The sequence below is a fragment of the Erythrolamprus reginae genome, chromosome 9 (genome assembly GCF_031021105.1).
Source record: "Erythrolamprus reginae isolate rEryReg1 chromosome 9, rEryReg1.hap1, whole genome shotgun sequence".
Taxonomy (NCBI): domain Eukaryota; kingdom Metazoa; phylum Chordata; class Lepidosauria; order Squamata; family Dipsadidae; genus Erythrolamprus; species Erythrolamprus reginae.
In genome coordinates, this window is record NC_091958.1 from 5459489 (window position 1) to 5482826 (window position 23338).

The following is a 23338-nucleotide window of genomic DNA, read 5'->3' on the forward strand; positions in this document are numbered from 1 at the left end:
TTTCTTTGATAATAATCTCTCAGTTGTTGTTGCCTATGCATCGCTCTCCGCATGCGTGGCTGTATCATTAACTCTTGTTCTGAATCCAAGGAGGAGCTAGATAATTGATCTCCTTCTGAGCTGTCTGCCCCACTCTCCTCCTCCCTTGTCACTCATGTCTTCATCAGCAGATTCCACCGGGGGCAAAACAGGCCTGCAGCATGTGGATGTCTCCCCCACATCCACAGTCCTTGGGGCAGGAGCTGGGACAGAGCTAACCACAACACAAGGTCTCTTCCAACTCTGTTATTCTATATTCAAAGGAACAGAAGCTGCCTTCAGAAGTTGTGGGAACTTCATTACTGGACTGCCATCTGTCAGGAATAGTGGATATATCTATATACCTATATCTCATATATATTTTCTTCCATTCATATATCTCTTCCTCTATTCTTCATTGACGTATTTTATTCTTATATCTTTTCTTCTATCCTTTCTTTGATATATATTACTACATGTCTATTCTCTTTAACCTTCATTGTGTATTGGACAAAACAAACAAACAAATAAAATAAGGGTCTCTATTTGAGCAGGGCATTGGACTAGATGACCTCTAAGGTCCCTTCCAATAATTACAGAATTATTCTGCAATTCTCTTGATTCAACAAGATGCCAACAGATTTATCCCTGGCTATTGACTAGTGCCCTTGATCTACCCACATCGACCAGGGTTTACACGTGGGTAGTACATGGGGTGGCATGCTAAGCGGATTCAGCACTTACCCAACAGACCATGGTTAAACACTTGCTTACTGTAATATAGAAACATAGAAGACTGACGGCAGAAAAAGACCTCATGGTCCATCTAGTCTGCCCTTATACTATTTCCTGTATTTTATCTTACAATGGATCTATGTTTATTCCAGGCATGTTTAAATTCAGTTACTGTGGATTTACCAACCACATCTGCTGGAAGTTTGTTCCAAGGATCTACGACTCTTTCAGTAAAATAATATTTTCTCATGTTGCCTTTGATCTTTCCCCCAACTAACTTCAGATTGTGTCCCCTTGTTCTTGTGTTCACTTTCCTATTAAAAACACTTCCCTCCTGAACCTTATTTAACCCTTTAACATATTTAAATGTTTCGATCATGTCCCCCCTTTTCCTTCTGTCCTCCAGACTATACAGATTGAGTTCATGAAGTCTTTCCTGATACGTTTTATGCTTAAGGCCTTCCACCATTCTTGTAGCCCGTCTTTGGACCCGTTCAATTTTGTCAATATCTTTTTGTAGGTGAGGTCTCCAGAACTGAACACAGTATTCCAAATGTGGTCTCACCAGCGCTCTATATAAGGGGATCACAATCTCCCTCTTCCTGATTGTTATACCTCTAGCTATGCAGCCAAGCATCCTACTTGCTTTTCCTCCCGCCCGACCACACTGCTCACCCATTTTGAGACTGTCAGAAATCACTACCCCTAAATCCTTCTCTTCTGAAGTTTTTGCTAACACAGAACTGCCAATGCAATACTCAGATTGAGGATTCCTTTTCCCCAAGTGCATTATTTTACATTTGGAAACATTAAACTGCAGTTTCCATTGTGACATCTTTTCAAAGTCTAGCTCAAATCAAATTGTGTGGGGATTGAAGTTTGCCAAACTTTTCTTCTTCTTCTCCTCCAAATTCTGGCTCGATTTTTCCAACTGGCAGGCAGGAAAACAGCCCCCACTGGGGGATTCTCTCCCCCCTCCCTAAGGCACAAGCGCTTGGCCCGTTGGGAGGCAGCTCCTGAGCATTCAATGCAATTTATAGATATTGGCAATCCGCTTTCCGTAATTCCCTGTTAGATTACTGTCTGCGGAAGAGTCTATAACACAAGCGTTACAAACGCTCGGAGCAAAACCCTTCAATAACAATTTTGTGCTTATGATAACTTTCTCAATTTCCGGCTTTGCCTACCACCCCTTGCTTCATTCTCAAAGCAGCTTGTTCCTATATTGAACATCTGCCTTGGGAACCTCTGTCACAAAAAGTAATAAACACATCAATCCTAAAGAAAGAATATTGTGCAGGGTCTCCCTCCACCCCCACCCCCCATCCTCCTTGTTCCTTCCCCCCCTCCACAAACCACACACAACTACTTAAGCAATCCAATTGGCAGTTGGCAATACGACACTAAAGAGGTAACAACTCAAAGGCGTGTTTGGATGCAAAGAATGTCTAATGATTCTAGCACACCTGGGTACCATTCTGTACAAACACACACACAAACTGCCGAGTGTTTTCTTAATCAGTTAATTACCATTTCAAGTGCCAATTATGGAGTTCAACCTTTGTTTGCAGGTATCAAGCTAGGGGATTAATTTGTAAAGCTGCTATCCGGCCAATATTTTGACAACTATTCCTCTGATTTCTTTTTAGACGTGCAGGAAATAGAAAAGGAAAAAAAAGAATTGCCTTAAGGAGACGCAGAAATAAAATGCAAGCAAGCCCCCTGACTGGTAGGGGGGAATGGCAGTAAGGAAATATTATCGCTTAGTATACAGTGTTCCCTCGATTTTCGCGGGTTCGAATTTCGCGAATAGCCTATACCACGGTTTTTCAAAAAATATTAATTTAAAAATACTTCGCGGTTTATTTCCTATACCACGATTTTTCCCACCCAATGACGTCATATGTCATCGCAAAACTAATAATTTTTGCAAATAAGTAACAACAAAAATAATTATTGTTAATAAATATCTCAGGGACCGCCTTCTGCTGCACGAATCCCAGCGACCAGTTAGGTCCCACAGAGTGGGTCTTCTCCGGGTCCCGTCAACTAAACAATGCCGCTTGGCGGGACCCAGGGGAAGAGCCTTCTCTTTGGCAGCCCCGGCCCTCTGGAACCAACACCCCCCAGAGATTAGAATTGCCCCCACCCTCCTTGCCTTTCGTAAGCTACTTAAAACCCACCTCTGCCGCCAGGCATGGGGGAAGTGAGATACTCTTTCCCCCAAGGCCTTTACAATTTTATGCATGGTATGTCTGTATGTATGTTTGGTTTTTATATTAATGGGTTTTTAATCATTTTTATTATTGGATTATTATTGTACGCTGTCTTATTATTGCTGTTAGCCGCCCCGAGTCTCCGGAGAGGGGCGGTATCCAAATCAATCAATCAATCAATCAATCAATCAATCAATCAATCAAATAAATAAATAAATAAATAAATAAATAAATAAATAAACAAACAAAACAAACAAATAATTATGTTTATAAATATCAGGATCACTAAGTGTCTTATTCAATGGTGAGTACCAGTAATAATGGTGAGTAAATGGTTGTTAAGGGAATGGGAAATGGTAATTTAGGGGTTTAAAGTGTTAAGGGATTTCTTGTGATACTGTCCATAGCCAAAAATAGTGTATTTACTTCCGCATCTCTACTTCACGGAAATTCGACTTTTGCGGGCAGTCTTGGAACGCATCCCCCGCGGAAATCGAGGGAACACTGTACTACAGAAAGGTAATTGTAATTTCCACTGTTCTAATTTTACTCACCTGCAACCCAAACCACCTTTTGCCAGGGTGTAATTCTGTTCTGGAGACCTCACCTACAAAAAGATATTGACAAAATTGAATGGGTCCAAAGACGGGCTACAAGAATGGTGGAAGGTCTTAAGCATAAAACGTATCAGGAAAGACTTAATGGACTCAATCTGTATAGTCTGGAGGACAGAAGGAAAAGGGGGGACATGATCGAAACATTTAAATATGTCAAAGGGTTAAATAAGGTCCAGGAGGGAAGTGTTTTTAATAGGAAAGTGAACACAAGAACAAGGGGACACAATCTGAAGTTAGTTGGGGGAAAGATCAAAGGCAACATGAGAAAATATTATTTGACTGAAATAGTAGTAGATCCTTGGAACAAACTTCCAGCAGACGTGGTTGGTAAATCCACAGTAACTGAATTTAAACATGCCTGGGATAAACATATATCCATCCTAAGATAAAATACAGGAAATAGTATAAGGGCAGACTAGATGGACCATGAGGTCTTTTTCTGCCATCAGTCTTCTATGTTTCTATGTAATGATGGCGGCATCTAAATAAATTTGAGATTTGAAAATAGTTTAGTGTAAGCGCTTATGGATTGTTTGACTCAGACCTAGATCAAACTTCATTTTCCCGCTCTGCTTATGAATTTGAGATGACGGTTTTTACAGTGTAACATTTGACACTTAAAAAAAAAAAGAACAAAACTTGTTTGCTCATTAAAAGAAAGCAAAATAAAACCAGGTCCTTGGTGATCTTGGTTTGAGAGCTAAGTGCTTTGTAACCTTACTTTCCGGATATCCCTCCTTGCCTTTCGCAAGCTCCTTAAAACCCACCTCTGTCGTCAGGCATGGGGGAATTGAAATTTCCCTTCCCCCTAGGCTTATAGAATTTATACATGGTATGCTTGTATGTATGAGTGGTTCTTTAAATTGGGGTTTTTAAGATTGTTTTTAATATTAGATTTGTTTACATTGTCTTTTTATATTGTTGTTAGCCGCCCCGAGTCTTCGGAGAGGGGCGGCATACAAATCTAATAAATACAAAAAATAAATACAAGTACAAAATCTATTAAATAGTGTCAATTGGACAAATAATTAGTTTGTATGCTAAATGTTAGATTTAGCAACATATGCTAAAACAAGCATATTAAACTGCAGTTTGACCTTGTTGGAATTTGGTTGCCAATCTATAGATTTCTCCTCTTACATGATTTCCGAAATCAATAGAAGAGAATATTTAAAACTGTGGGGTCCTCTGTGATTTCTGAGCTTGGTGATTTTTTTTTGTGCAGATATTACATTACTGCGCTGATGACATAACCTAGTTGGATCGTGAAAAGTCTGCATGAAAACCACCAAGCTTGTAGAAGACCATGGTTTATGAAATGTGAACCTTTGCCACAGCAAACCTTCCAAGTTTACAAACATTTCAGATAAAATATGATTTTGCTTGTTTCAAACGAGCCGAGGTGGCGCAGTGGTTAGAGTGCAGTACTGCAGGCCATTGAAGCTGACTTGTAGATCTGAAGGTCAGTGGTTCAAATCTCATCACCGGCTCAAGGTTGACTCAGCCTTGCATCCTTCTGAGGTGGGTAAAATGAGGACCCGGATTGTGGGGGCAATAGGCTGGCTCTGTTAAAACAGTGCTATTGCTAACATGTTGTAAGCCGCCCTGAGTCTAAGGAGAAGGGCGGCATAAAAAAATCAAATCAAATCAAGAAAGAAAGAAAGAAAGAAAAAGAAAGAAAGAAAGAAAAAAAGAAAAAAGAGAGAAAGAAAGGAACAAAGGAAGGAAGGAAGGAAGAAAAAGAAAGTAAGGAAGAAAGAAAGAAAGAAAGAAGAAAAAAGAAAGAAAGGAAGGAAGGAAGAAAAAGAAAGAAAGAAAGAAGAAAGAAAGAAACGAAGGAAGGAAGGAAGAAAAAGAAAGAAAGAAAGAAATAGAAAGGAACAAAGAAAAAGAAAGAAAGAAAGCATGGTCGAAAGAAAGACATTTAGACAATCCAGCTGAAGTTGAGAGCTTTTGTTCTTTTTTAAAAAATTCCTCCTTCATTTTTTTGATGCTCGAAACCATGCCACTCTTTTGGAGCGCGCATGGCAAGAGAGGGAGTGTGAGGTACCACACCAGCTTCAGCTGCAATAGCCTGCAGGTATTTTCAGCTCTGCAACTAACCTTCCAATTGGAGCCGAGACGACTACAACCCAGAGATGAATGAAAAATAAATAAAGTGCCAATTTTACCTGGAGCTGTTTCCTATATTGCAAAGATTCCATTCCTGCTTGAATTGGATTCTGTCATGAAACATTAATTGAGTGAGACAACTAAATATTAATAGAAGAATAGAAACAACAACAAAGGAAAAAAATGGGAGACGGAGGAGGTTTTGCCTTGATTTGGGAAAAGCACATGAAAGGTTATACATGAGGAGCATCCAGAAAAGACAAGATAGTAGCAGCCGGCAGATGTTTAAAACTGCATCCCTTTTTCTGGGGTATCTCAGGTTCTTCTCATCTTTGAGTCTCAAAGGATGGTTTTGGATCAGATCTTGCCATTTCAAATTCCTGGATTTGTATCTAGTTTACTTTATTTGTATATTCTTCGGGAATCGAATACTGGATAAAGCTTTGATCAGGTAGGCCTTAACGGGCTGCCAAGTTCTTAGATCATTAGATGCTTAATTTTTTTTCCAGGGTATTTAGAAAGTACAGAAGATATTCTGTGGATTTTTCATTCTTCTGGGGTGGAATCAAGAGAGGAATCAGTCGAGAGTCATTATGTTGTCACAAGCAATATAAATCCAACCCTGCCTTGAATTCTGTTGACCTTTCTTTCTTTCTTTCTTTCTTTCATTCTTTCTCTTTCCTTCCTTCCTTCTCTTCTTTCACTCTGTTTCTCTCTCTTCTTCTTTCTTTTTATTCTTTCTTTTTGTTTCTGGTCCTTCCTTCCTTCTTTAGAAAGACATCACAACACCAACAAATACACATATAAAACAAATATGAGAAAAACAGTGGGGGATCAATTACAATATTACAATAAGTCTGCATCGATGTATATCAACCTTTTGAATATTTGCACATTACATTTACAATTTACTTCCCTCCTTCTTAATATACTTATATAGCACAATCCTTGTTTCTTATACGTTCTATGATACTTTACATTAAATATTTGTTATAATAATCAAAATTATCAACACTCTCATTTCATCACTTTTTTGCTCAGCCCTGATTATCTTTGACTTTTATCTAGCGCCAATTTTGGGTAGACTGTCAATTGACAAGACTCTTATGCGTAGGCATGAGCAATAAATTGTCTTACCTACAACTTATCTTATCTCAGGGACCGCCTTCTGCTGCACGAATCCCAGCGACCAGTTAGGTCCCACAGAGTGGATCTTCTCCGGGTCCCGTCAACTAAACAGTGTCGCTTGGCGGGACCCAGGGGAAGAGCCTTCTCTGTGGTGGCCCCGGCCCTCTGGAACCAACTCCCCCCCAGAGATTAGAATTGCCCCCACCCTCCTTGCCTTTTGTAAGCTACTTAAAACCCACCTCTGCCGTCAGGCATGGGGGAATTGAGATCCTCTTTCCCCCTAGGCCTTTACAATTCTATGCATGGTATGTATGTATGTCTGGTTTTTATATTAATGGGTTTTTAATCGTTTTTAGTATTAGATTACTATTGTACACTGTTTTATTGTTGCTGTTAGCCGCTCCGAGTCTCCGGAGAGGGGCAGCATACAAATCCAATCAATCAATCAATCAATAAACTTATTTATGTCTAAAATATATTGGTCACCCATTTTATCGTAGAATAACTCTCAATGTGTGGTCCAGACCCTCCTCTGATAACATCTCGCATGCTTTGGAGGCTTACAAAACACTTCCATCCTGTTTCCCCAACTCAGGGTTTCCGACCAAGTATTTTCTTAGCTCATAGAGAACCAAGGGGACTCCGAGTAGAGTAGCTACTCTACCACCAAGCCGGAATCCTTCTGCTCAGTTGTTCAGCATCAGTGGACTAATAGCGAAAGAAAACAACAGTTTTTTGATGTCCACAGAAAGCAAGGCTGCCACATAGGTGCCGTGTTTTACAATCCTTCTCTATCTTGTCATTCTGCACAGTTCCCTGAACAAATTGCCTGCCTTTTTTTTTTTTTGAAGATTAAACCTGACATCGGAGGAACTGACAAGTCATTCTCAGACCATGACATACAACACGGAAACTTGGAATTTTGCTCTACTCGGTCTGAGTGGATTTGTCTTCAGAGATTCCCGGGAAGGGAGATTTCAAAACACTGTTATTGTGCACCTGCCTTTATTAAAAATATACCTTTAAAGAGGACTCTTGGTCTTTCTTATTGACTTCAATTTTTTTTTTTGCATCGGACGCTGTACATCTCTATCAAAAAGAAAAAAAGATAGGAGCTAATATTGAAAAACATCAAAAACAGACCAGGGGAATATATATTTTCATTACTCTTTAATACAGAAATGTATGTTCTTTTACAGGCCTTAAAAAAAAACAACCACCCCCAAGGTATCCCTAGAAATGTGTGCTATAAATAAGTATTAAACAGTAATTCCAGCAATTTGATCTATCACGCCTTTCTGGTCGTTTGCCTTGAGAAGCTAATGGTTTCTCCCTTGGAAATTACCTTAAAGATTATTCCTTTTGATAAATAGAAGTAGTTACATTTTATTTTGTAGTGACTCTTCTAATTACCAGAGAGGCGGGAACGGCTAACTGTGATGTTTTGGATCTTTGATGTGATTGGCAAGTGAGATCTGTCTGATGGTTTGGGTGACAACTGAGTCACAAATGGAGTGTCGGATATCTCACTTATTTGCTTCAATCTATACAAAGTGTTTTTGTATACAGAGAGCCTCGATGGTGCAGTGGTTAGAGTGCAGTACTGCAAGCTACTTCTGCTGATTACTGGCTGCCAGCAGTTTGGCAGATCGAACCTCATCCTTCCAAGGTCGGTAAAATGAGGACCCAGATTGTTGTACTTTCTGTAAACCGCTTAGAGAGGGCTGTTAAACACTGTAGAGTGGTATATAAGTCTAAATGCTATTGCTGTTTTGAATTCATCCTTGCTCTTCAGCCAATAAAAACATACTGAGTTCAAACATTTGTTAAGTGAGTTTTGTCACATTTTACGAACTTTTTTTGCCACAGTTGTTGTTAATGCTAGGGACGATTGCACTCAAAGACTCTTCTTCTCCAGTGAGTCCTTCCTTCTCATTAGGGGACCAAAATATTTGAGCTTCATCTTGAGGATCTGGACTTCTATAGCAATAGCATTTAGACTTATATACCGCTTCATAGTGCTTTTATTTATTTTTTATTTATTTATTTTGTCCAATACATAATACACATTGAAGAGAAAGATATGTAATAATATAAGTAAAGAAAAGAATAGAAGAAAACATATAAAAGTATCGGTGAACATATTTGAAAGGAAGAAAAGATAAAGGAGATAAAGGAGAGACAATTGGACAGGGGACGGAAGGCACACTGGTGCACTTATGCACGCCCCTTACTGACCTCTAAGGAACCTGGAGAGGTCAATCATGGATAGTCTAAGGGAAAAATGTTGGGGGTCAGGGGTTGACACTACTGAGTCATTTAATGAGTTCCACGCTTCGACAACTCGGTTGCTGAAGTCATATTTTTTACAGTCAAGTTTGGAGCGGTTAATATTAAGTTTGAATCTGTTCCGTGCTCTTGTGTTGTTGCGATTGAAGCTGAAATAGTCATTGACAGGTAGAACGTTGCAGCATATGATCTTGTGGGCAATACTTAGATTGTGTTTTAGGCGATGTAGTTCTAAGCTTTCTAGACCTAGGATTGATAGTCTGCTTTCGTAGGGTGTTCTGTTTCGAGTGGAGGAGTGAAGGGCCTGTCTAAGTGGTTTACAGAATCAGCATATTGCCCCCAACAATCTGGGTCCTCATTTGACCCACCTCGGAAGTATGGAAGGCTGAGTCAACCTTGAACTGGTGATGAGATTTGAACTGCTGAAGTATAGCTAGCAGTTAGCTGAAGTAGCCTGCAGGGCTGCACTCTAACCACTGCGCCACCCCAGCAATCAGGGTTGATCTCCTCTAAGACTGACAGGTTGGATCGCCTTGCAGTCCGAGGGACTCACAGGAGTCTCCTCCAGCACCAGAATTCAAAGGCCTCAATTATTTGGCGTTCAGCCTTCTTTATGGTCCAACTTTCACAACCATACATTGCAACTGGGCAAACCATCACCTTGACCATACATACTTTTGTTGGCAGGGTGATGTCTCTGCTTTTTCGTATGCTGTCTAGATTTGCTGGGATGGTGCAGTGGTTAGAGTACAGCACTGCAGGCTACTTCAGCTAACTGCTAGCTGTAGTTCACCAGTTCAAATCTCACCACCGGCTCAAGGTTGACTCAGCCTTCCATCCTTCCGAGGTGGGTCAAATGAGGACCCAGATTGTTGGGGGCAAGAGGCTGATTCTGTAAACTGCTTAGAGAGGGCTGCAAAAGCACTATGAAGTGGCATATAAGTCTATTGCTATTTTCCTTCCTTCCTTCCTTCCTTCCTTCCTTCCTTCCTTCCTTCCTTCCTTCCTTCCTTCCTTCCTAAAAAGGTTAACTCAGCCTTCCATCCTTCCGAGGTGGGTCAAACGCGGACCCAGATTGTTGGGGGCAAGATGCTGATTCTGTAAACCGCATCGAGAGGGCGGCAAAATAATAATAATAATAATAATAATAATAATAATAATAATAATAATAATAATAATTTATTAGATTTGTATGCCACCCCCTCTGAAGACTTGGGGCGGCTCACAACAACAATAAAAAACAATGTTATAGCGAAACAAATCTAATATTTAAAAAGAAACATATAAAACCCTATCATATTTAAAACCAAACAACACATACATACCAAACATAAAATATAAAGAGCCTGGGGGAAAGGTGTCTCAACTCCCCCATGCCTGGCGATATAGGTGGGTCTTGAGTAATTTGCGAAAGACAAATTACTATGAAGTGGTATATAAGTCTATTGCTATTTTCCTTCCTTCCTTCCTTCCTTCCTTCCTTCCTTCCTTCCTTCCTTCCTTCCTTCCTTCCTTCCTTCCTAAAGCTTGACTCAGCCTTCCATCCTTCCGAGGTGGGTCAAATGAGGACCCAGATTGTTGGGGGCAAGATGCTGATTCTGTAAACCGCATCGAGAGGGCTGTAAAAGCAGTATGAAGCGGTATATAAGTCTAAATGCTATTGCCATAGCTTTCCTCCCCAGGAGGAAATTAATTAATTTCTTGGCTGTAATCCCCATCTACAGTATCACCTGTCCAGTCAGCGAAGCAGTGGAAGTGATGTGCCGGTGCCTGGAGGCTGTTGGGGACTGGATGAGTGTCAACAAACTCAAACTCAATCCAGACAAGACGGAGTGGCTGTGGGTGTTGCCTCCCAAGGACAATTCCATCTGTCCATCCATTACCCTGGGGGGGGGGAAACTACTGACCCCCTCAGAGAGGGTGCGCAACTTGGGCGTCCTCCTCGACCCACAGCTGACATTGGAACATCATCTTTCGGCTGTGGCGAGGAGGGCGTTTGCCCAGGTTCGCCTGGTGCACCAGTTGCGGCCCTATTTGGACAGGGAGTCATTACTCACAGTCACTCATGCCCTTATCACCTCGAGGTTCGATTACTGCAACGCTCTCTACATGGGGCTACCTTTGAAAAGTGTTCGGAAACTTCAGATCGTGCAGAACGCAGCCGCGAGAGCCATCGTGGGGCTTCCCAGATTCGCCCACGTTTCTACAACACTCCGTGGCTTGCATTGGCTGCCGATCAGTTTCCGGTCACAATTCAAAGTGTTGGTCATGACCTTTAAAGCCCTACATGGCATTGGACCAGAATACCTCCGGAACCGCCTACTACCGCACGAATCCCAGCGGCCAATAAGGTCCCACAGAGTCGGCCTTCTCCGGGTCCCGTCGACTAAACAATGTCGTCTGGCGGGCCCCAGGGGAAGAGCCTTCTCTGTGGCGGCCCCGGCCCTCTGGAATCAACTCCCCCCGGAGATTAGAACTGCTCCCACCCTCGTTGTCTTCCGTAAACTACTTAAGACCCATCTATACCGCCAGGCATGGGGGATTTGAGACACCTTTCCCCCAGGCTTATTATAATTTATGTTTGGTATGTATGTGCTATTTGGTTTTTTAAATTGATAGTGTTTTTAGTTTTTTCTTAATATTAGATTTGTGCCTGTACAATATTGTTTTATCGCTTGTTGTGAGCCGCCCCGAGTCTTCGGAGAGGGGCGGCATACAAATCTAATAAATTATTATTATTATTATTACAGTTGATATTGTACAGGCTCAGATCCCTCCCCATACCTCTCACTCATCACCAAGTGAATACGTTTGTCTTTTTTTTTTTTTACCCAGAAGTGTGATTGAATAAAGCTCCCCTCTATCTCTCCCCCGGTTCTTTCCCCACCTCACCGACATGACCTGATATGCCATCTTCAGAGACGATGGATGGGTTTTAACCCCACTTCTTTGCAAAAGGTCAGGATTGAACCTGCCTCTTGCAGGAATGTGGCTCTTACAGCCCCCCCCCCCAATCTTCTTAACTAAACTGCTGTAATTATCATTCCCCTGAGCGGCATCAAATGTTCTTTAACAGCCAGTCCTCCTCATTGTGAGCTGTCCTTCAAAACAATCTGGTGACTCAAGGGACTGGCAATCTATTACCGAAAAGAGTTGCCCCAACCCCATTAGCCAAAGTGGCAGAAAAAAACTTTGAACTACAGACACCACGACGGCATCAAAGGAAGGATTTACAGCCCTGCGTTAGCTCTGAACAGGCAAATGTCTTCGGAGAGGGGCGGCATACAAATCTAATTTATTTATTTATTTATTCATTCATTCATTCATTCATTCATTCATTTTGTCCAACACACAATAAGGGTTTTAGTGGGTATATATCTATATACACATAGTAAAATACATGATGAAGGTTATAGAGGAGATACTCATAGTAAAATATATCTAAGAAATAATAGAAAAGAAGAAATAGTAATAGAACATATCAATGAAAGAATAGAAGAAGAGATATAGGAATAGAAGAAAGGTATAGGAGATATAGGAGAGCAATAGGACAGGGGACAGAATGCACTCTAGTGCACGTGTACTCGCCCCTTACTGACCTCTTAGGAATCTGGATAGGTCAACCGTAGATAATCTAAGGGTAAAGTGTTGGGGGTTTGGGGATGACACTATGGAGTCCGGTAATGAGTTCCACGCTTCGACAACTCGGTTACTAAAGTCATCTTTTTTACAGTCAAGTTTGGAGCGGTTAATATTAAGTTTAAATCTGTTGTGTGCTCTTGTGTTGTTGTGGTTGAAGCTGAAGTAGTCGCCGACAGGCAGGACGTTGCAGCATATGATCTTGTGGGCAATACTTAGATCTTGTTTAAGGCGTCTTAGTTCTAAACTTTCTAGGCCCAAGATTGAAAGTCTAGTCTCATAGGGTATTCTATTTCGAGTGGAGGAGTGAAGGGCTCTTCTGGTGAAGTATCTTTGGACATTTTCACAAATTATTATTATTATTATTATTATTATTATTATTATTATTATTATTATTATTATTATTAAACACCCCTCCCCGTTGCCCCTTATTTAATAGGAAGCCAGTTTTAAGTCTTTCGTATCTTCATAAACCAGGGATGTGTTAAAGCAGGGTTGTCCAACCTTGGCAACTTTGAAGACTTGTAGATTTCAACTCCCACAATTCCCCAGCCAAAATTTAAATTCCTTGCAGGCTGGACAAGATGTAACAGATGGCAAAACTCAATCTATCAGAATAGAGCTGGAAGGGACCTTGGAGATCCTCTAGTCCAACCCCCTGCTTAAGCAGGAGATCCTGTACAATTTCAGACCGGTGGCTGTACAATGTCTTCTTAAAAACTTCCACTGTTGGAGCATTCGCAACTTCTGGAGGCAAGCTGTTCCACTGATCAATTGTTCTAACTGTCAGGAAGTTAGAACTTAATTCCAGGTTGCTTCCCTCCAGGATGAGTTTCCATCAGTTGCTTCTTGTCTTTGTCTTCAGAAGTTTTCGGAAATAAGTGGACCTCCTCTAACCCCCTTCTTCCTCTTCTCCTCCCCTTCTCCTCCTCCTTGTATCCTGTCTTCTTCTTCTGTCTTCATCAAAGACAGATCCAACCTAAAAATTTCCTGACAATGAGAACAATTTATCCGTGTAATGACTTGTCTCCAGATGTTGTGGGTGCTCAAGAAGAGATGGGACAGCCATTTGTCCAGAATGGTCTCCTGTTTGAGCAGGGGGTTGGACTAGAAGACCTCCAAGGTCCCTTTCAATTCTGTTTTGTATTCTACTCTATTCTCCCTAGGCAAAATAAGAGGTTTCCCTGGCCAATTTTCCTATCTTCCGGGGCGTGAGCTGATTTCATTTCTGCCAACAATTACTTATGGCGAATGCAAAGTCAACTTATCAGTCCAATTTGAAGATGGTGAGATGGGAGCAAAGGGCCTTTTGCTTTGAACCTTGACATTTGTTTGGCTTCTCTGTTTAATCAAGAGCTTTTTGCAGAACTAATGAATATTGTCTAAAGGCAAGTGCAGACAGGCAAACAGATCTGTATCTTCAGTAATCCATTTAGCTTGACACACACACACACACACACACACACACACACACGTGTGTGTGTGTCGGGAAGGGGGGAAGAACCAATTTCCCTGACATTTTGTCCAGCAGCAATGATGAAAAATGAAAGGCAGGCCAAGTCCAGAAACAGGATTTTGCTAATTCTGGATCTTCTTATGAAGATACAGATTTTATTAGGAAAGACATATGGCATACTATCTATCTATCTATCTATCTATCTATCTATCTATCTATCTATCTATCTATCTATCTATCTATCTATCTATCCATCCATCTATCCATCTATCTATCTATCTCTAATATCTCTCTCTCTCTCTCTCTGTCTCTCTATCTATTTCTCTCTCTCTCTCTCTCTCTATCTACCTAATCTATCCTCTCTCTCTTTCTTTCTATCTAATCTATCTATCTAATCTATCCATCCATCTTATCTATCTAATCCATCCACCCTATCTCTCTCTCTCTCTCTCTCTATCTATCTATCTAATCTATCTATCTATCTATCTATCTATCTATCTATCTATCTATCTATCTATCTATCTATCTAATCTATCCATCCATCCATCCATCTATCTATCTAATCACTCTCCTCTCTATCTATCTATTCTCTCTCTCTCTCTCTCTAATCTATCTATCTATCTAATCTATCCATCCATCCATCCATCCATCTATCTATCTAATCTCTCTCTCTCTAATCTATCTATCTAATCCATCCATCCATCTATTTATCTATCTATCTACCTTTTTTATTCTGTTTCTCAACCAACCATGCTACTGTATACCACTAAATCTACAATTAATCAATAGGTTTCTTTGCTTTTGTTGGTCTTTTTTGGTGCTCCTTAGCAGTGGAACTCCAACTCCAGTTCCCAGTTTTTCTAATCTTCCAGAATTGTCTGTAGTTCAAATATGATATCATCAAGATTGAAAGGCAATGGCATACTGGGATCACTGTCCTCCCAGTAAGGGTGGCATTTCGGTTTCTCGTCCTCTGGTAAGTTTTCGGAAAGTGGTGAATGGCACCTAAAATGGGAGGGGAAAAACATTGGAAATTAGTTACTGAAAGCAGTTCAAGATTTAATTTTTTAATGCATGACCTCGTGAAATCACACTAAATGCACTGAACAGATTGGCCCAATGCAGAACCTTTATTTTATTTTATTTTTTGCAGAGGGAACAAATTCAGTTTGATGGAAAAGAAATCATCTCCACTTGGTTTGATTATTTTATTTCCTCTCCAAAGAGAAATCAGGCATAAAGTTCTTAGATATAAGAAACTCGTAAGTATAAAGTCAGCATTCAGTTTTTAAGCGACCAGTTAGGTCCCACAGAGTGGGTCTTCTCCGGGTCCCGTCAACTAAACAATGCCGCTTGGCGGGACCCAGGGGAAGAGCCTTCTCTGTGGCGGCCCCGGCCCTCTGGAACCGACTCCCCCCAGAGATTAGAATTGCCCCCACCCTCCTTGCCTTTCCTAAGCTACTTAAAACCCACCTCTGCCGCCAGGCATGGGGGAATTAAGATTCCTTTTCCCCCTAGGCCTTTACAATTGTATGCATGGTATGTTTGTATGTATGTTTGGTTTTTTTTATTAAGGAGTTTTAATTCGCTTTTAGTATTGGATTATTATTGTACACTGTTTATGATTGCTGTTAGCCGCCCCGAGTTTTCGGAGAGGGGCGGCATATAAATCCAATAAATAAATAAATAAATAAAATAATGTCTAATTGTCCTTTCCGTGGTTTGTAAGGAGTTTCGGAAGTATATTGGAAACAGAAATAGACAACATATATTGGACTTAATCATGCTTAGACTCCCTTAAATCAATTAGACCAGAATGACCAACTTAGATTTCATTGCTGTCAAAGGGTATATTTTATTGTCGGATTAATATAAAAGCTGTTTCTTGAAGTGCAGCCATTCACAGAGAAAATTCAACCCACCCACATTTGGATGGCAAATTATTTCTTCATTACTTCACATCTTATCTGGAGTGGTTGCTTCCTGCTGTATTTTTTTTTCTTTTTGCGTAGTTATTACGAGATTATTGAGGGAGATTAAATCAAATTTATTGAGCTAAGGTCACAGGGTAGATTAAATAATATTGCAGGAGCTGGCTTGTAAATCTGAGAGATTGGCAAAAGGGAAGAAAGAGAAACGAGGAGGGGGCTGCTTGCAGGGGGAGGTTAATAACAATTTCTGCTGATGAATAGATGGGCAAAACTCGAGCAAAATTAAATTAAGAGGTTAGCGGTCGCTAGGTTCTCAGAGGATCCCTTTGAATTACACTGTTTCTTATTAAAAGGGATCTTCATCAGCAAGTCTGGAGCTTAATTATCATAAGCAACTGAATCTATGCGGGAAGATTTGATGAGTGGTAAACCCGCCCATCTCAGAAGATTATGTTGCAATAAAAGCTGCCATTTAATTCTCCCCTACTAGTAAATTTGTAGCCATTTAGTGTTTCCCATCTTAGTTTGGGGTTGTTTTTTTAAAAAAACTGCCTGTGTGTTTTAATTTGCCAACTGCTGGCTTATTGCATTGGTTGCATTGGTTGCCGATCAATTTCCGGTCACAATTCAAAGTGTTGGTCATCACCTATAAAGCCCTTCATGGCACCGGACCAGGGTATCTACGAGATCGTCTTCTGCCGCACGAATCCCAGCGACCGGTTAGGTCCCACAGAGTTGGCCTTCTCCGGGTCCCGTCAACAAAACAATGTCGTTTGGCAGGGCCCAGGGGAAGAGCCTTCTCTGTGGCGGCCCCGACCCTCTGGAACCAACTCCCCCCGGAGATTAGAAGTGCCCCCACCCTCCTCGCCTTTCGCAAGCTCCTAAAAACCCACCTCTGCCGTCAGGCATGGGGGAACTGAGATATTCTTTCCCCCTAAGCATTTACAATTTATGCATGGTATGTTTGTTTGTATGTATGTTTGGTTTTAGAATTAAGGTTTTTTTTAGCTGTTTTGTATTGGATTTATATGCTGTTTTTATTCTGTTGTTAGCCGCCCCGAGTCTGCGGAGAGGGGGGGCATACAAATCCAATAAATAATAATAATAATAATAATAATAATAATAATAATAATAATCCCATGCTTATGAAAGCACGGAAAGTCGAAGACAGATTCGGTTATTGTAATAGGAAGAGGAAGACCGTTGAAAGATAATCTTCAAAAAACTCTTTTTCTAGGTAGTTTATTTGCAGTTTCAAAATGGGAAAAAACGTTTCTTTCGAAGTTTGGTGTAAAGTGAGTTATTGATATAAGAGGAAAAGACAATTGAGAGGAACCTTTGTAAAGCTGAAGTTTGGGACATGGTTGGAAATAACATTAATCTAGAGATCATTTTTTAACCTAGATCTAGATTAAATTTACTGCCACTTTCTGCAATCTATCTTTGTCCAGTTTCATCCTTTTAAAAATTGGATGCCGCTTTCTATGGTCATAGAATTAGGCTGCTCTACAACTACGAATAATAATAATAATAATAATAATAATAATAATAATAATAATAATAATAAAAAGTATGCCGCCCCTCTCCGAAGACTCGGAGTGGCTCACAACAATAGTATGCCATAACAGTACCATACAGTAGGACATCAACTAAAGTGGGGGTCCCAAACTTGGTAACTTTAAGACTTGTGGACTTTAACTCCCAGAATTCCTCAGTAGGTGAGGAATTCTGGGAGTCGAAGTCCGCAAGTCTTACAGTTGCCAAGGTTGGAGACCCCTGATCTAAAGCAGCGAACGTTACTCTGGTATTAATTCGGTACTCAGCCTCATCCCCAAAAGGACCACATCTACAAAAGGCTACCACTGTGTCCAAACTAACACAAAGCAGAATGGCCCCATCTTCATGTGTAGCTGAAGAGTTCAGGGACTGGCCCCTACCATCAACCAATTAATGCTTTCAACACCCTTCAAATGATTAATGGACGTGGTCGCTTGGCCACATTTGACCCTTGAGAAAAAGGATGAAACAACACCTATCCAAAAGGGGACATCATTTCTCCTGCGGATTATTGATGGGAGAGAAACCCACCCCCAGGGGATGACGTGTGTCAAGTTCACACCCATGTTGGAAAAAGGTTAATTGCGGCTCTACCATCTTGAGCACTCAATCCCTGGTGCATTACAGCACAAGGACAGTATTAACACATCGCATTCCTATATATCTTCTCCAGTTCCACTGTGATAATAGCATCTGTTAACATGCATTAAGTACCATAAAGTAGCACATCGCTTCATAAATAATAAGATTAACCGACCTCAGGGTCCTGAAGAGAGAGAGAGAGAGAAAGAGAAAGAGAGAGAGAGAAAGAGTAATGTGTTTCAATGTTCTCATTATTTATTTAAAATACAAATGAAAGGAACACAAGTTACTTTTTTTTGTCTTTGTGGGAGAATCCTCTTAGCATAAATATTAAATCGCGCCTTTGATAAAAACCGTGCCACGTTGAAAAAGCAAGGATTTGCTGTGTGCTGGGACCTCAAGGTATCTTATAAGCAGAGAGAGTTGAGCCTCAGGTTTCCTGGTCCTAAGTTGTGTGATAACCCTGGTGTTGTAAACTTCTCCTCTCTCTTCACCTTACTAAAAAATGGAGGTCCTTCATATTCGATAAAATATAGAAACATAGAAGTCTGACGGCAGAAAAAGACCTTATGGTCCATCTAGTCTGCCCTTATACTGTTTTCTGTATTTTATCTTAGGATGGATCTATGTTTATCCCAGGCATGTTTAAATTAAATGGATATATGTTTATCCCAGGCATGTTTAAGTTCAGTTACTGGAAGTTTGTTCCAAGGATCTACTACTCTTTCAGTAAAATAATATTTTCTCATGTTGCTTTTGATCTTTCCCCCAACTAACTTCAAATTGTGTCCTCTTGTTCTTGTGTTCACTTTCCTATTAACAACACTTCCCTCCTGGACCTTATTTAACCCTTTAACATATTTAAATGTTTCGATCATGTCCCCACTTTCCCTTCTGTCCTCCAGACTATACAGATTGAGTTCATTAAGTCTTTCCTGATACGTTTTATGCTTAAGACCTTCCACCATTCTTGTAGCCCGTCTTTGGACCCATTCAATTTTGTCAATATCTTTTTGTAGGTGAGGCCTCCAGAACTGAACACAGTATTCCAAATGTGATCTCACCAGCGCTCTATATAGCGGGATCATAATTTCCCTCTTCCTGCTTGTTAGACCTCCAGCTATGCAAATAAAGGAGTTACTTTTCTACCCGTAATTTTATTGCCTTAATAATTTCCTCTTCCACACAAAACAACAATTAGCCATGCAACCTAGCTGAAGAAAACAAATTTGGAATAAAATTGAATTGGTTGGTGGTAGTCCCAGGAGACAAAACTAGGATATGGTAGTAGCACGAGTTAGAATACATGTACTGAAAGTTAGGATTTAAATATGTTAGGTGGAAGATTTTGGAAAAAGAGGGATGGTTATGATTATGAGGGGTAAGAGCTAGAGAAACATTTTAATCTGTTATGTAATGATTATAGAACTATCCACTTAGGGAAGGATTTAGAGGGCTAATGGGACGTAGGAGAGAAAGGGGAGAAAAAAAGCAGAAAGAAGGAGGAATAAGAAGGAGGGAGAAGGAGTAAGAAACTAGGTAGTAGAGGCGGAATAATACATAATGCAATAAGAAGAACAGTAAAACAGTGAAAACCTTCTTCATTGAAAAATAAAACATTAAAATTAATGTTTTATAAATAAAACATTAAAATTAACCTGAGATAGAAAGAAGGAAGTGGATACAGATGAAATAATATAAAGTAAACCTGGAGCGTGATCCAGTTTATTGTATTTGAATAATAATAATATATGTATATCAAGATGTTATGAAGGTTTATTAATTTGTATGTTGAATGTGGAGAAAAAAAAATGAAAAAAAATTTCCTCCTTTGTAAAGTTAAAAAATTACCATTTCAATTTTTGGAAGGAATCCAAAAGTTCCATCAAAGGTTTTTCATGCAAGAACTGATCCTTCACTATGCCACCATATTTAACTAATAGCCTGTAATAGATCCATCCTTCTCACGAACATATGGAAACAAAGGTCCCCAAGTTCGTTATCCAGTATGCAAAACCATATATCCTTCTGCCTACTACCTTGAGTTGATAACACATAAATTCTACTATAGTACATGTGTCAAGTCCTTAAAAAATGGATCAAGGAGAGACACCCCTACGTATTTATCAGCAATTCATCATGTCCAATTTGATGCATGTCTTTCTCTCATAGAATTCATTTAATTTTCCCCCAAGAGAAAGAAAACAGCAATTTTACTTGCTGTTTGACATCTTCAAAGAGGGGCGGCATATAAATCCAATTAATAAATTAATAATAAATACATTTGTTTAGAGCGTTGATTGTACATTGAAAACAATATTAATTATTCATATAATTTCAATTATGTTAAATATTAATTATATAATAGCAAGTTCTGCCGCACGAATCCCAGCGACCGGTTAGGTCCCACAGAGTTGGCGGGACCCAGGGTAAGAGACTTCTCTGTGGTGGCCCTGACCCTCTGGAACCAGCTCCCCCCGGAGATTAGAACTGCCCCCACCCTCCTTGCCTTTCGCAAACTCCTTAAAACCCATCTCATAGAAACATAGAACATAGAAGTCTGACAGCAGAAAAAGACTATTTTCTGTATTTTATCTTAGGATGGATCTATGTTTATCCCAGGCATGTTTAAATTCAGTTACTGTGGATTTATCTACCACGTCTGCTGGAAGTTTGTTCCAAGGATCTACTACTCTTTCAGTAAAATAATATTTTCTCATGTTGCTTTTGATCTTTCCCCCAACTATCTCTGGGACATCTGCCCCGGGCCTATACAGTTTATGCATGGTATGGTTGTGTGTATGTTTGCTTTTAATAATGGAGTTTTTAGTGTTTTTTAAATTATTAGATTTGTTGTATATTGTTTTGTTGTTGCTGTGAGCTGCCCTGAGTCTACGGAGAGAGGCGGCATACAAATCTAAGAAATAAATAAATAAATAAGTTACTCCAAAGCATGCATTAATCCAGTTTGGAGATGGAGGCTAGTTTAGGTGAAGATCCCACTACTACTTTGTTTTCGTATTGCTCCTTTTTTAATCCAGTTCTTGATTAATTTTAATGATTTATTTTTTCAATGCAGAAGGCTTTCACTCTTTTACTGTTCTTCTTATTGCATACTGTATTGTTGTATATTATATTTTGATATTGTGGTAAGCCAGCTGGAGTCGCTTGCTAGGAAGACGGGCAGAAGACAAATTTAATGAAGAAATTTATCACACTTGTAAACATAGGAAGGATGGTTGCAGGAATTGGATATGTCTAGTCTGGTGGCTCAGTGGCTAAGACGCTGACCTTGTTGATCGAAAGGTCGGCAATTCAGCGGCTCGAATACCAAGCACTTAATGGAACGAGCTCCCATTACTTGTCCAAGCTTCCGCCAACCTAGCAGTTCAAAAGCACGTAAAAAATGCAAGTAGAAAAATAGGGACCACCATTGTTTAAGGCATCTTAGTTCTAAGCTTTCTAGGCCCAGGGTTGTAAGTCTAGTTTCATACGGTATTCTGTTACGGGAGGAGGAATTTTCCCTGCTTCAGAAATATATATAGCTAGAGGTATAACAAGCAGGAAGAAGGAGATTATGATCCCGCTATATAGAGTGCTGGTGAGACCCCATTTGGAATACTGTGTTCAGTTCTGGAGACCTCACCTACAAAAAGATATTGACAAAATTGAACGGGTCCAAAGACGGGCTACAAGAATGGTGGAAGGTCTTAAGCATAAAACGTATCAGGAAAGACTTCATGGACACAATCTGTATAGTCTGTAGGACAGAAGGAAAAGGGGAGACATGATCGAAACGTTTAAATATGTTAAAGGGTTAAATAAGGTCCAGGAGGGAAGTGTTTTTAATAGGAAAGTGAACACAAGAACAAGGGGACACAATCTGAAGTTAGTTGGGGGAAAAGATCAAAAGCAAAGTGAGAAAATATTATTTTACTGAAAGAGTAGTAGATCCTTGGAACAAACTTCCAGCAGACGTGGTTGGTAAATCCACAGTACAGTGTTCCCTCAATTTTCGCGGGTTCGAACTTCGCGAAAAGTCTATACCACGGTTTTTCAAAAATATTAATTAAAAAATACTTTGCGGGTTTTTTCTCTATACCACGGTTTTTCGCACCCGATGATGTCATATGTCATCGCCAAACTTTCGTCTGCTTTTAATAAATATTTTTTAAAATAAACTTTAATAAATAAACATGGTGAGTAATAATCTAAATGGTTGTTAAGGGAATGGAAAATTGCAATTTAGGGGTTTAAAGTGTTAAGGGGAGGCTTGTGATACTGTTCATAGCCAAAAATAGTGTATTTACTTCCGCATCTCTACTTCGCGGAAATTCGACTTTCGCGGGTGGTCTCAGAACGCATCCCCCGCGAAAAGCAAGGGAACACTGTAACTGAATTTAAACATGCCTGGGATAAACATCTATCCATCCTAAGATAAAATACAGAAAATAGTATAAGGGCAGATTAGATGGACCAGGAGGTCTTTTTCTGCCGTCAGTCTTCTATGTTTCTATTTCTATCATAAAACAATTGATTCTTGTTTCCACTGTTAAACACCCCAACTCCAATAAATAAATAATAAATGAATAAATCTGTTCAATTGACCATCTCAAGGGCTTACATCAGCTAAACTGAGCTAAATATATCTCTTCTTCTGGAATCCCATGGAGGTTCTTCCAATCCTCTTATTTCCTGGGTTGTTATACATACATTTGATGATTGGATCTATCAAGTGTGTCGGGAGACACTGGGCACGATACTGCAATTAACCACTTTAGCTAAAGTGTGTGTTAATTATGGGTATGCCAGCAGTCAATAAAAGGTTAATGCAAAAGTCAGAGGGATAAATTTATTTCAGCAATGCCTCAGTCAGACTATAACATTATGCTTGGTGTTTTTTAATCAATAGGTTTTATACTAATGTGCTAACCATTTATTTTAAAACACTCTTCTACTTTCTCCCTTCTTTGACTAAGATCTACAGCTATTTGGGGGACAAAGCAAAAGACACACACACACAAACACACACACAAACACACACACAAACTCCTGTTG

General features: G+C 39.9%; 1 protein-coding gene across 2 annotated transcripts in view; it reads right to left on the bottom strand.

Moving 5' to 3' along the window:
* Window positions 1-5820: 5820 nt before the first annotated feature.
* Window positions 5821-23338, bottom strand: part of FTO (FTO alpha-ketoglutarate dependent dioxygenase) — a 218774-nt gene continuing 201256 nt past the window's right edge. The window contains exons 9-11 of one of the 2 annotated variants that reach the window (XM_070760164.1): window positions 15136-15215; window positions 7847-7915; window positions 5821-6465 (exon numbers count right to left, since the gene is read on the bottom strand). In XM_070760164.1, coding sequence (XP_070616265.1) covers window positions 7881-7915; window positions 15136-15215 — 115 coding nt within the window. In that variant the 3' untranslated portion in view covers window positions 5821-6465; window positions 7847-7880. Of the gene's footprint in view, window positions 6466-7846; window positions 7916-14327; window positions 15216-23338 lie in introns of those variants that run through there. The other variant, XM_070760163.1, reaches the window with a different exon arrangement.